A 14,578-nucleotide genomic window follows, 5' to 3' on the forward strand; every position below is an offset into this window, starting at 1 on the left:
TGCTCTCACAACTTGCTTTATCATGACTGATTTAAGTGGTAGGCATTGCTTTCGACAGAATCATTTGCAACGCTATGTGAAAAGAAGAGGGGAAATAAGACAATGGGATAGCTCTCTTGGAGGATAAGGCACAATGGACGGAATGGATCTCTCCTACGCTACATGTAATCCTGAGTGCAGTCAACTATTTAATGGAATTGGTGTGAACATGATCAGTGATCTTTCGAATTTCAATGTACTTGGGTATACCACACTGCTAACATGGTGAACAGTGCCTCATGCCTCAGAACTGAGACCTGAAGATTAGAAAAGCCATCGATTGGGTCATTTCCTGGTCACTGCTGGAGTGGTTAGGCATAGATAGTGTGAAAAACAAAGGTCTTCTCCTGACAGTGGGTGTGTTCCAAACTAGAAAGCTTACTTTTAAGGTAAAAGGGAGAAAGATTTAGACAGGACCTGAGGAGCAACTTTTCACACAGAGGGTGGTTCGCATGTCCCAAAGGAAGTCGTATATGCAGGTACAGTTACAAACCGCAAGAGACAGTCAGATAGGTATATGAATAGGAAAGGTTTAAAGGGATATGGACCAAATGCAGGCAAGTGGGACTAGTTTAGTTTGGGAAACTTGGTCGGCATGGATGAGATGGACCAAAGGTCTGTTTCCGTGTTGTATGACTCATGGAAAAGTTACAGTGACAAGTATACCACATCACACACTGCACAGGCAGTTTCTTAAAGTACTTGACCAAAAACCAACTGTGACAAATATGATTTAGAAAGCAGGAGCTCCAACGGTACCAATTGTCAGATTTCCCCCACTGCTATGTGGCAGTGAGTATAGAAACAGGAAGTCAAGACAGACGAATGCATGGCTGGAAGGATGGTGCATGAGGGAGGGCTTTAGATTCTTGGGACACTGTCGTACATGGGACTTGTACAAGCTGGATGGGTTTCACCTAGACTAAGTCAAGACTAAGTTTTTTGTCAGGCATTTTGCACGTGTTGTTGGGTAGAGTTTAAACTAACTCAGCAGGGGACAGTGAACAATGAGAGAATATTAGTAAGGAATATCAGGGCACACAAAATGCTGGGAGAAGCAGGTCTCACCACAATACAGTAGAATAAGTTAATAGGTGGAGTTGAAGTAAGGGAGAAAGTACTTAAGTCCTGATATAAATTTAAATTCCAACGTTTGCAGTTGACACAAATCTTAGGAGAACTGTAATCTGTGAGGCGGTTAATGCAGACTTCAAAAGGACATTGACAAGTTGGTGGAGAGTGCTGGTAGGTGGCAGATGAAATTCACCATGGAGATGTGCACTTTGGTACGAAGAATGTGGAGAGACAGTACAAAATAAGGGGTGATTTCCTGAAGGATGTGCAGCACCAGAGACACTTAAGAGTGTACATACATAAATCATGAAAGATGGCAGGACAGATAGAGAGAGCTGTTCGTAATGCATACAGTATCCTCGACGTCATAAGTTTAGGCAGAGAATAGTCAGCAAGGAAGTTATGATGCTTTACACATGATATGTTAGACCTCACCTTAAGTATTGTCAATGGTTGCGATGCCACATTTTGGGAAGGACGTGAATGCAACGGAGAGAGTGCAGAAGACGTTTACAAGAATATTTCCAGTGATGAGAATCTTCGGTGATGCAAGTGGATTGGTGATGATTATCTTACTTGGAGAGCAGAAGGCCAAGAGGACGTTTGATCAAAGTTTGCAAAATTATATGGTGTCTAGCCAGGGTGATCAGGAGAAATTGTTCTCTCTTGTAACTGGATCAAGAACTAGAAGACACAGTTTCAACATGTTTTGCAAAAGAAGGAAATGTGAGCAGAGCCAAAAAAAACCTTTTTTTTAAACAACTCGTAGCTTGGATGTGGAACAACGTATCTGGAATTGTGGTGAAGGCAGGTTCAGCTGAGCCATTCAAGAGAGGCACTGAATGATTATTTCAACACTAATAACGTGTGGGATTTGGGAAAAAGACAAAAAAAAATTGGCACAGTTAAAATGCATAATGGCTTTCTTTTGCATCAGTATCAGACTGTTATAAAAAAAAAGTGGTTGCTTTTCTGATCTCCCAGCACAGTACTTCTATGTTATATCTGATAAACAAACAGAACTTGCATCGTCTGTTCTTGTATTAGCATTTCTTTATCTGGGATTTCTGGCAAACCATTTTCCCAAAGCAGTTGTGCATCAATTGGACAATGTCCAAATGGTTGCTCAATTTTTAACAACTAGTGTCCTCTTGAGATTTAGTCTTGGCTAATGGTGGCAGAAGGGGCTTCGTTCAGTATGACCCTTGACCGAAATTCTTGCCGACCTCTGTTCAGGGTGAAGAACAAGTTATTATAGTTGCCTGATTGCACAGAACTGGAGCGTTGAAATAAAAAGACATCTGCTCAAAGCTTCTGATCTTGTACTTAGCAGGATATTTTGTAAGAAATACCAGTGTAAAGGGAAAATTGCTTTGATACTTAATGAGGGAAAAGTGCTGGTTGTTTGGCAGTGATAGCCGTGATGGAGAGGTGCCAGTATTGGACTGGGGTGGACAACGTCAGAAGTCGCATGACACTAAGTTATTGTCCAATAGGTTTGTTTGAAATTACAAGCTTTCGGGGCACTGCTCCTTCACCTGATGAAGTCTTATGATTTCAAGTAAACCTATTGGATGATAACTCGTGATCATGCGACCTCTGACTTTGTTTGGAAATGGGCTTGGATGAGGAGAGGTTTGACAAAGAAAATACATTTATGGAACACGGGCACACATTGCAACAAAAGCAGAAACTGCTGACGAAATTCAGCAGGTCTGGCAGCTTCCGTGGAGAGAAAGCAGAGTTAACATTTCAAGTCCAGTGATTCTTCCTCTAAACAGAGTTCATGTTTCAAGTCCAGTGACTGTTTTCTCTCCACAGATGCTGCCAGACTTGCTGCGTTTCTCCAGCAGTTTCTGCTTTTGCTTCAGATTTTTGTTTTTATTCAAAGTACACCCCTTATGCCTATTTCAACGCAGCAAAGCCACATGCTCAGATATTTCTCAGGGCAACACCTTGACTGACTAATGTCAACCTGACCACTTCCAAAAATTTCAACGTGAGGAAGTTAAACTGCCAGTCATCATCTGGTGGAATGGCATTTTAAGCAAAGTCAAAAGAGGTCCTCTGACAAGTTCTGGAGATCCAATGCTTGCTGCATTTAGGGGAGATTGCACCCAACATTTTGGGAAAACCGACTTTCTCCAGGCAAACAGGGTGGTTGCAAACTTAATGTAGACTGTGGCAAGATCTGACTCTGTCCCCATATTGGCCTGTATCTGTTACACAATGTAATTGGAGTCACTGCCTCAATGATAATTGACAATCAGTTTTGTCATCCCAATCTCACAATTTCAAGCAAGAATGGGCTTGTAAGCAGCTTGAGATTTAAAAATTGCTTGACTCCACTTGTGAACCTCTGCTGGTAAATTATCAGGAAAGTGTGGGTTTGACCCCAACTTCAATTCTTAGATCTACTTCTGGAACCACACCTCCACATTGCAGGAGTGCTGCTTGGCATGCTATGTTACAAACAGGCTCCATCTGCTCTCTCTCTCTCTCTCTGTCTCAACTACTCAGAACAGATGGATGCATCACTTGCTACATTAAGCCACATGTTGTTTGCTCACATGAAGCACTGTGGGATAATCTTTGAGACTTGATGAAAGGTCTTCCGAATGTGATTTTATTTATATTCCTTTTTATTTTTTTGACTGTGTTAACATTGAAGGGAAAGTTGAAAGCTCATTGCCTCAAGTCTGCACTGAGTCAACATCTCAAAAGTACTTTTTAAGTGAATTGTTGACTTGGCAGACATTTATTAGATCTTCGAATAGGAACGATGCTAACTTTTGGCATGGATGATCCGAGTTATGACCACAGCAAAAATTGATTTTTGTTTATGTTACCTTTTTAATGTCACTGAGCAGATTTCTTCAACTGCCCCTTTTACTGAAATGTACATTACATTGGAGAGAGACTGTACACAGCCGGGTGAAACTAGGCTATTGGCTTCATTTGTCATCAGAGACAAACCCACGACGATGGGCTGCAAACCGATGACTTTGTTTGTCTGTACTTTGTTGTGGGAGGGTGAAACAAAAGCCTTCAGCTAAAACAGTGAAATCGCTTGGTCTCCAAGTTACAGTGTTAATTATAACGCCAGTTTAATGAGTTGTCATGTTTGAGTTACACCTCATTAAAAATATGCATGGAACTGCAGGAACAGAATCAAGGGGTGAACTAGTCAGTTCCTGCTCATTTCTAATCAGTTGTTTGGATGTTGCACATATCAGTGATCCAATTGTGTTATTTGCACAAAGCATTCATGTTAATGTTTGAAATAATGCTTCCGGGAGTCTCACAAGCTTGGGTGATTGTTGACCTTGAGTGACGTGTCTGTCAAGCAGCGAGATTTATTTATTTAGAAAGTGGTCAATGGCTTTGATCTGCTTCTGCAGCAGGTCATTGTTGTGATGCTAATATTTTCCTAAGTGACTGCGTTAGACAAGACATTCTGTTACAACAGTAACTTTGCCAGTGTCACTGAGATCTTTACTTGCCAGGTATCTCTTCATTGATCGCAAGATGGTCATGTTTGACAAGCACAGTGTGTGGAGAAGGTGGCCCTTCGGACCTGCAGAGTACAGACCAATGCTTCAAAACGAACAAAGAAATTTCTTAGTTGTGAACATATAAGGACGCAACTTGACTACTTCCCCTCCTCCAGTTAGCAGTATCCAAACAGACCCACTTTTTGCAGCGCATTTGCCCAGCATATAAGCATCTTACCCACAAACTCCCTGAAGAATGACAAAAAAAAACTGCAGGCGCTAGAATCCAAAGACAGACTAGAAGCTGGATGAACACAGCAAGCCAGACAGCATCCGGAGGACAGGAGAATTCAACATTTCGGGTATTACCCTTCCTTCCGGTAATACTTGAAATGTTGACTTCTCCTTTCCTCCAGATGCTGCCCGACTTGCTGTGTTCTTTCAGCCTCCTGTTTGTCTATCCTGAAGAATGACGATGACTTGGATTTATGTTGTTCAAAATCCCAAAGCAACTTTACAGGATCACGAACAGACAACTTTTGGCCAAGATTTTCATATTTCAAAGCCAGAGATAATAGGACCTGGGCTCAGATGATTCATCAGAAGGGGAAGGTGGAGCAGTTTAAGGATCATGTTAGGAAGCACAGAGGTAGAAATGATTAAGGGGGGTAAATTTCAGAGCTCAGAGCTGAGGTATGTGAAGACATGATCATCATCAGTGGTATGATGATAAATATCAGGCTTGCACAAGAACACATCTTCAGAGAGTTGGAAGAGGTTAGAGTCTATGAGGGGCTGTGAAGGCATTTTACAATGAGGATTAGAATTTTAAGTTTGTGACATTGCCCAATGTAGGCGAGCGAGCACAGGTCTGATGGTCAAATGGGATGTGGTCAGAGTCACAACAGGGCATGTGTTTTAGAGGGGCTGAAGTTTATGACACTCAGAATCTGGGAAGCACGCCAGGAGTGTATCAGAATAATTGAATCTGAGTAAGCCTCCACGTTAACTCTTCATGTCCTCTTACCCACCAATACCTCAACCAGACCACGAGCAGCATGGCCACTTCTGACTCGTCTTTGCAGAAGATGATAGGTCCAGATTTGTAAACGATTATGAATGAAACACATTAAACTGAATCAACACCACGGCATATAATGTCTACAACTTGCCTAGACTTATCTTGCTTTGTATGTTGAGCTTGCCCTAAAGTCTTCCAGCTAGAACACAAATGCACATACACATAGGAAGAAAGTACACCGAAGGTCATTTCTCACAGAAATCAAGCGTTTATTTGGCAAATTCTCATTGTCAAACAATATACCTCAGACCTCATACATTTTTAATTTTACAGTGTGCATACTGTTTTATATATATATTTATATATATTTATATATGTTATCTCCCAACTAAACTAAAAGATAAATTATCTGTCAGTCTTTGCAGAACCGAAATATACTTATTTTAGAGAAAAAAAATAAGATTTTAAAATTGAAAAAAAAACTGAGGTATCTACTAGATATCTACAGAGTCACATGTCCATGTTTAACATTACATACAAGCATTAGTAATAGAAAACATCACTGGACATTAAAGTTGCGATACAAAAATACAAAAATCATGTGACTCTTAAGTAGAAAAAGCAGCATCTCATTTTTTTGATTTATATATTTTCTTTACAAAACTGCTAAAATCTAGTTCAAGTGTCAATTATACCAAACACTGGTAGTTCAGTTAGGGTGGTGGTAGGGGTTTGAATTATTAGATTAATGCAAGAGCAAATACACCAGCTGTCGTACAAGAAATATTACACTTTCCCTGTTCCGTTCTACATCTCCTCCCCCAAAATCTTCCAATTACTTATCAATCCTTATCCTTCAGCTTCCCCCCCAACCTCACCACAATTTGATACTTTTGCCTCACCACCTCAGAACCACCAACACTTACCCCCTCCTTCAATCTAATTCCCAACGACTGTGGGATGCCAACTGTGATCACAGAACACGTGTAAATGCCTCATAGAGGCCACTCGACACGTTACCATGTGTCCACCACCTCTGCAGACTCAACACGGCAACCCAACCTTGGCAACTGTCTTCTGTGACCATTACTCAGCCCCTTCGATACACTGGATAGACCGCACCTCGCTCAGTCTGATGTTCTGCTCATTCCCCCCCGCCCCCCAAACACGTACCGCCACAACAGTACTCCAGACAACAGCTCGATCTGCAGCTGCCTCGTCCAAGACTAGAAAAGCTCAATAAAAATGTACTAATACGCCCACCTCTCATCTTTAATGGTTTGCACTGCTTGGTCTAATCTGTTGCTTCATGATGAAGTTCCTCCATCTCAACAGACCAAGGGGGAAGAAGAAAAACAGACGCAAGCAATCTCTCGCTGCCCATCCAGAAAAATCTCTCTAACTGAATCTAATTTGGGCAACCATTTGTCTCAGACAATCAGGTGGATATACATCCCATATTTCTAGGAATCACCTTACCTGAAAGTGTCTCACAAATCTTTTTTTAACATGAGAAAACACCCTTCTAATCTGATGAAACTAAAGGAAAATCGATAAACAAATAAACTCTCAGCCTCGATGACTGATGCTTGGCATCTCTGTTTCTATTTCTGTCAGGACATTCAATCAAAAACTTGTGTCTCTGTGTGTGCGTGTGTGTGTGTCGGGGAGAGAGATTATGCACTCACAGTTGCCAGTGCAGAAAGGATACAAACAGTACATGCACTGTGTGCATTGAGCAGGGGCTGACTGTGGAACACATGCACTGGTGGCGGATCTTCAAGGGCTCATGTGACAGAGAAAGGTAGACAGTAGAATGGATCCAATAACCAAGTAACAGCTCCCAACACACTCTCTACATTGGCAGTACTTAGATAGACTAATTGATAAGTGACGAACAAAACTCCAATGAACAAAAGTAAGGTGGTTTCACTGCGTTAGTGCTCAGTGTTGGCATGTGGTGTGTTGATGGGATCAGAAACTGGTAAAATGCTGTTTGTGCTATATAGAATCAACATAACATTCATTTCCTAAAACGTGCAGCCAATTCCTGGGCTCATGTTCTTTTTGCTCCAACAATTTGTCCACGAGAGTGATCCTCCAAATGAACCAGCAAATTACAATCCACAACATGCTACTCGACCACACAGTTGTGCTGTGGCTAACCTTCCCTGAAGTCAGACAACAAGGGTGGTGAGCACAAGGAGGACCCCTGACTTGTCTCTTGCCATCCCTATATGCCTGGAGTGCTTTGGATACAAATCTCGGATCGATACAGGGAAGCCAGGCCTTCCATGATCGACTCAACAACGATAACGCACTGTGAAACATAACAAAGGCTGCTCAAATAAGTCCAAGCGAAGGAAGGTTCAGTTGTCCTGGCTGCAGGATGCAGGCCTTGAGTTGGGGAATGAGCAAGGTGAGTGGGGCTGTGTGAGAGATAGGGTGTACTTGGTTGAGTCAAAACCAAACCACCGAATAGCACAATTCTTGCAGATGGCTAGAGCTGGGAGAGGGGATTCAGAAGGGGCTGAAGTGGGCTTCACCATCTCCCTACAGAAACACTGCATTGGACACAACACCGACCAGAGGATGTGGTTAAGGGAGTAGCCCTCTCTATATCCACACTCCACCCAAGTATAAAGCGAAGCCTCAGTATGAGGACAGAACCAAGGCTCATCAGATGATGCGGTGGCAAGGTACACTGTCTGAGATTGGATTGACCAATAAGCCAGTGAAAGGCAGAACAAAAAGTACCTCTGGTGCTTGGGAGAGTTGGGAGGAAGGTTCGTTATGAGCCACTGAAGACCAGCCCAGAGACTTGTAGGGAATTCTTCAAGTAATATTCAACACTGTGGAAGGAACTGTGCCAACAAGGTGGGCAGCAGAAAAGAAAAAGCATTAAACATTTAGCCATGAAACTCAAACTGTGCACAATAAAGAAGTGATGAACTGGGAAGCAGACACCCATTTTAGCTGCCAAACCGAGAGTGAGCTAGGAAAAATAAACATTTTGTCCGACAGAACTAACAATGGGCATTCGCACAAAGTGTGTCACCTGGATTGCACGCACCAGCTTCCATGGCAGTCCCCTTCTCTCATCCTGCATCACAGGCACAGTTCCACAAGGCTGTTCGCTTCACGCTTTCACAACAGATATGACCCAGAGCCTCTTGTGTCTTTTGTTGCTGCTCTCTTATCCTGTGGGATTGTCATGCTATGACATTAATTAGGCTGAAATAGGAGAACCCTAACCCTAATCCTAACACAGAGTGCTCAGGGACCAAACAGTCAAAGTGAAGATAATTCTGGTAAAAGTACAGGGCTGCAGTTTGAAAAAGGTGGATGTTACTCCGATTGCCAACCTCACTGCATCAAACCGAAAACCACAGAAAAGATGTGATCAAGAGGTCAGTGGCAGCACAATGCTTGTCCCAAGGCGACATTACAGGCAAAGACCAGCCAAGTGACTGCACGATAGCGTCAACTCTTCCAAAGCAGTTGAGCAGAAAGATGGATGAAGGTATGCATTCCAAAGACCTAATCTGTAACTGACACAGAATCTTGTGTTTTAGTTTTTTTCCCCCAGAGTAGCTTTATTCATCATTGACCATACAAGAAAACTCTCTGGATTCCGCCCTCAGCAAAGGGATGGATGCTAACTGATGAGGAACAAACACGTCCTATTTCAGGCACTGAGCATCAACAGCAAGCCCGACCAGGTGGAAAAACTACAGAGTGAAATGCCCCTCTTCTGCCCCAGAAGGGGTCCAGTCCCATGCCAACTGTGTGCCACAACAGCAGATTTGTGGTCTGGGGGCCTGGTATCCTTGGAAGTGAACTGAGATTGTCTCAGCTCAGTTTGTGCAGAGGCCTTGTAGCCAAATAAAACTGGAAGACACATGATATGAATGAACATAACACAGCATCCAGCTCCCTTCAAATTAAGATTTGATCTATTTTTCTCACAAATGCTACTCTCCTATCCTGGATAGAAGTATCTTTGGGAAAATGACTCAAGATGGCTAACTAGCTCACCTGACAAACTGCTCAAGTAGTGGAAACATCTTAGTCACTGTTGAATACATTCAAATTCTGGATTGTTTTTTAAGATCAGGCAACTGAGCCTTGTACAATAAGCAGAAGTACACAGATTTCAACCATTAAACCAGAAGATGCAAACACAAGTCACGGAGACTCCAGTTTATCCATCCTCACCCTTCATGTCCTGAATCTTGAACATATTCTGACAACTTTCACAGCACACCCCGTAAAACTGGCCAAGGAGCCTGACCGAGACAGATGTCAGTATCTGGGAAAGATGTTGCAAGCAAGCCTATTTCCCCCACCCGAAACCCGGACCCTGCGCACAGCAGCAGACTCCAGCGACAGCCAGAAACCTCGAGACGTGACACTGCTCCCGAATTACTACATCAGAGCGACCAAAACGAGACTCGTTGACTCAGCAGAAGCCAGGGGAGGTAGATGTGAGAGAGTGGATCAGTGACAGACAGATGTGCGCGCTTGTACAACCATGGGCTGTCAGGAGATGTCACTCAGAAAGACTTAGTTTCATCTTCGCCAGCTCAGCCACCCCGGCTGTCAACAATCACCTGAGCGCTGCAGTGTCACAGCACACTACATTTCCATACCACTTTTGATCAATGCATGCACTCTGGTACTAGCGGACCCTTCACTCAACAGCACAATTCATGCCCACACATTCCCCCCCACCCCCATCACCCCAGAACACTCATTAATCCCACCCAGTACCCAGAAACACTCTGCTCGGTGCATTTAATTAAATCCCTCACCCCTGACCAAAATAAAAAGAAGAAAAAAATTTCATCGGTGGAGAACTACAAAAAAAACACTATTACACCTTCATTTTATACATGTGCACGAACAAGATGGGTGAACAGGCAAAGCCAGATTTGTTTTTTTTTCTTTTTTTAAAAAACAAAAGATATACTGGGTTGGAAATTCTGTGCACAAACACTTCTAGATAAAGGAACGGCAGGTTAACAAATAGCCACTAAATATTGATTCGTGGGTCCCACATATTGGTGCCCTTCTTTCCCAAAAAGGGTGGGGGGGGGAAGAGACAGAGAGAGAGAGAGAGAGAGAGAGAGAGAGAGATAGAGAGAGACGGGCCATGCTCAGCTCCAGCGAAACGGTAGCTGTCGCAGCCTCTCCCCGCCCTCCTTCACCAGCGGCTTGTGGTATTCGCGACCAGCCTGGGAATGGATGCTCGTCCAGCAGTAATCACAGTAGTACTGCAGGCACGTGATGTTGGCGCAGAAGAAAGGGGCGAATTTGCCGTTGCAGTGGGCGCCCTGGCATTCGTCACACAGCTGGTCCACCAAGACGTACGGCTTCACCTCCACCTGGCCAGTGAGAGAAAACAGAGGGAGTCAGCAGTGTCTCTCCTCACCCTACCTGAATATCCCTTCGACCGAAAACACCACCTCTGGTCATTACTGTTTTGAGAGAGAAAGAACGGCGACAGGATGCGGCGTCTCCGTTGCACTCGAGAAGGTAAAGTTAAGTTGCCTTCTGGAATGCAAGGACAAAGCACCTCATTTAAGGGGGTCAACCATTACATGCAGGTCAGACAGTTTAAGGATGGCACTTCGCTCTCTCTCATGAAGGCAATCGTGAATCAAATGGGATCAGCCAGCTCTACACTTTGTTATCCGCTGAATCAAATGATGTTTTTACAGCAACCTCGATCATTTCAAAGTCACTATTACCATGCTTTTGTCATTGCTTTCAATTCACTCGTGGGACACGGGGTCATCGCTAGCTCAGCCAACCTTTATTGCCCACCCCTTGATGTCCTGGAGATGGCAGTGCTGGGATGCCTTCTTGAGTAGATGCAGTCCTTGGGGTGTGAGAACACCCATAGTGCTGTTAGGGAGAACGTTCTGTGATTTTGATCACAGTGACAGGAAAGGCACGACGATATGTTTCCAAGTTAGAGCGGTGCATGGCCTGGAAGGGAACTTAAACGGCAGCAGAGTTCCCATGTATCTGCTGCCCTTGTCTGTCCAGGTTGAAGTGGTTGTGGGTTTGGAAGATGGTATCTAGGGAGCTTCCGTGAAAGAAAAATTGATCACATTGGCCCATAACATGAACCAGGTTGTCATAAGAATGGTCACTAGATCACGTTTTAACTTCCAATTCCGAATTTATTTACTTCAAAGTCGTAGCTGGTATAGTAAGATTTAAAGTTTTGTCTCATCACCCCTACTTCAGGCCTCTGGAGTAAGGTTCGGGTTCAGGTCTCGCTCTGAGGTTTGAGTGCATAATATCAAGGCTGAAAGTCAACTCAGGGACATGACTGAGGGAGCACTGCACTGCCACTGGCTTTCAGTGAAAACATTAAACTAAGGTCCCAATAGCCTCACTGGGTGAATATTAAACATCCTACAGTACTATTTCGAAGAAACGCAGAGAGTTGTGAGAGCATGGAATGCGTTGCCAGCAGCAGTTGTGGAAGCAAGGTCATTGGGGACATTTAAGAGACTGCTGGACATGCATATGGTCACAGAAATTTGAGGGTGCATACATGAGGATCAATGGTCGGCACAACATCGTGGGCTGAAGGGCCTGTTCTGTACTGTTCTGTTCTATGTTCTATGTTCTATGTAAACAAAAGCCTGGTCAGCTTGCCAACATCCATCCCTCAATCAGTATCGCAAAAATATATCTTGTCATTTTCACATTGTTCATGATATGCATGAATGCCAGCAGGGATGTTAGCCTATGATCTGACATAACTAAGTCAAAAACATTCCAAGGAGGCAGGTATGTCATCATCAAGTCACCTTTTCTTTACATGTGGTTCGTACATGGGCTCTGATTAGCCAGCTCAGAGCCAGACCCTGGACTGAGGAGACCTCCTGAAACTCTTGTTCATACCAGTGAGCCAGGGCTCCCTGACTGGTCCAAGTTAACAGACCCAATCAGGGAACTCATATTCACCTGGACTTGGTTCCAATCACTACACAATGAGTGCCCATCTGAGCCTGTAGAGTGATCTCCTCCTAATCTGACCCCAGATAGCACAGGACTGTTCCAGCAGCAATCACTCAATGGACAGTTTGCCTGATTGCTCCACTCAAACCAGTGAAGAGGAGAAATCATGGTGAATGCCAGACCCTCCACAAAATGAGCAAGAGTTCAGCTGGCCATGATCAGAACATCAAATATTTTGCCACACAAATTACTCAACCAGATGGAAGTGGACATGGTCAACACACATTGCTGTGCATTAAAATCATAAGTTTTTGCTGTGGAAATACTTCTGGCTGCAAATCAGTTTCGGTTCCGGTGTTTTCCTTCTGATTTCAACACATGGCTGACCTCCTACACTAACCGGGGCTGCACCGGTTCCTGCAGCTAGTCAAAAATTAATTCCTCAAGACACAAGAACCTAACCAGAGGCTTCACCAAAAAGGTACCCACCAGAGGGCAGCCTGTACCAGCAAAGAACTGAGAGCTGCCAAATGCTGGTGCTCATTCGAACTGACATTTCTTTCACATACATAACTCCTTATCTAGACTCTCAAAATTTCAGGGTCCTTCAATATAGAGCTCCAGTGAAGTGCAGGCAAACAGCAACCATTATGATCACAGTTGCAACCCACCATCAAGGGGAAAATTGCCTGATTTTCACCTGTTTTCTTCTTAAAAATGGAACCAGAGGGATTCACATCTCCCATTTTTTCAAATCCATACACACCATCTTTACCTAACACCACAACCCGTGGATCAGCATCTTAATACAACTCCCGCATTTCCCGCAACTTATCCCTCACACCCCGTCCCCGAAACCACCAAAAGAGGATCCCCCTAGTCCTCACATACCACCCCACCAACCTCCGGATACAACGCATCATCCTCTGACACTTCCGCCATCTACAATTTGACCCCACCACCAAAGGCACTTTTCCATCCCCACCCTTGTCTGCTTTCTGGAGACACCACTCTCTCCGTGACTCCCTTGTCCGCTCCACACTCCCCTCCAACTCCACCACACCCGGCACCTTCCCCTGCAACCGCAGAAATGCTACACTTGCCCCCACACCTCCTCCCTCACCCCTATCCCAGGTTCCAAGAAGACATTCCACATCAAGCAGATGTTCACCTGCACATCTGCCAATGTGGTATACTGTATCTACTGTACCCGGTGTGGCTTCCTCTACATTGGGGAAACCAAGCGGAGGCTTGGGGACCGCTTTGCAGAACACCTACACTCGGTTCGCAATAAACAACTGCACCTCCCAGTCGCGAACCATTTCCACTCCCCCTCCCATTCTTTAGATGACATGTCCATCCTGGGCCTCCTGCAGTGCCACAATGATGCCACCCGAAGGTTGCAGGAACAGCAACTCATATTCCGCTTGGGAACCCTGCAGCCCAATGATATCAATGTGGATTTCTCAAGCTTCAAAATCTCCCCTTCCCCCACTACATCCCAAAACCAGCCCAGCCTGTCCCCGCCTCCCTAACCTGTTCTTCCTCTCACCTATCCCCTCCTCCCACCTCAAGCCACACCTCCATTTCGCACCTTCTAATCTCACTCCACCCCCTTGACCTGTCTGTCCTCCCAGACTGACCTATCGCCTCCCTAACTCCCCACCTACACTCACTTCTACAGGCTGCATCCCCTCCCCTTTAACTTGTCTGTCTCCTGTCCACCTATCTTCTCCTCTTTCCATCTTCAATCCGCCTCCCCCTCTCTCCCTATGTATTTCAGACCACTGTCCCCATCCCCCTGTTCTGATGAAGGGTCTGGGCCGAAACATCAGCTTTTGTGCTCCTGAGATGCTGCTTGGCCTGCTGTGTTCATCCAGCCTCACATTTTATTATCTTGGATTCTCCAGCATCTGCAGTTCCCATTATCATTAATAGAACTCTAAGTCACCATAGAAGATTAGCCTGT

General features: G+C 44.4%; 1 protein-coding gene across 1 annotated transcript in view; it reads right to left on the minus strand.

Moving 5' to 3' along the window:
* Nucleotides 1–5,899: 5,899 nt before the first annotated feature.
* The window catches only part of LOC125447996 (cytoplasmic polyadenylation element-binding protein 2-like), a 49,857-nt gene continuing 41,178 nt past the window's right edge, over nucleotides 5,900–14,578 (minus strand). The window contains exon 8 of the mRNA XM_048522843.2: nucleotides 5,900–11,015. Within this exon, the coding sequence (XP_048378800.1) occupies nucleotides 10,788–11,015 (228 nt within the window). The 3' untranslated portion in view covers nucleotides 5,900–10,787. The remainder of the gene's footprint in view (nucleotides 11,016–14,578) is intronic.

The sequence above is a fragment of the Stegostoma tigrinum genome, chromosome 40 (genome assembly GCF_030684315.1).
Source record: "Stegostoma tigrinum isolate sSteTig4 chromosome 40, sSteTig4.hap1, whole genome shotgun sequence".
NCBI lineage: Eukaryota > Metazoa > Chordata > Chondrichthyes > Orectolobiformes > Stegostomatidae > Stegostoma > Stegostoma tigrinum.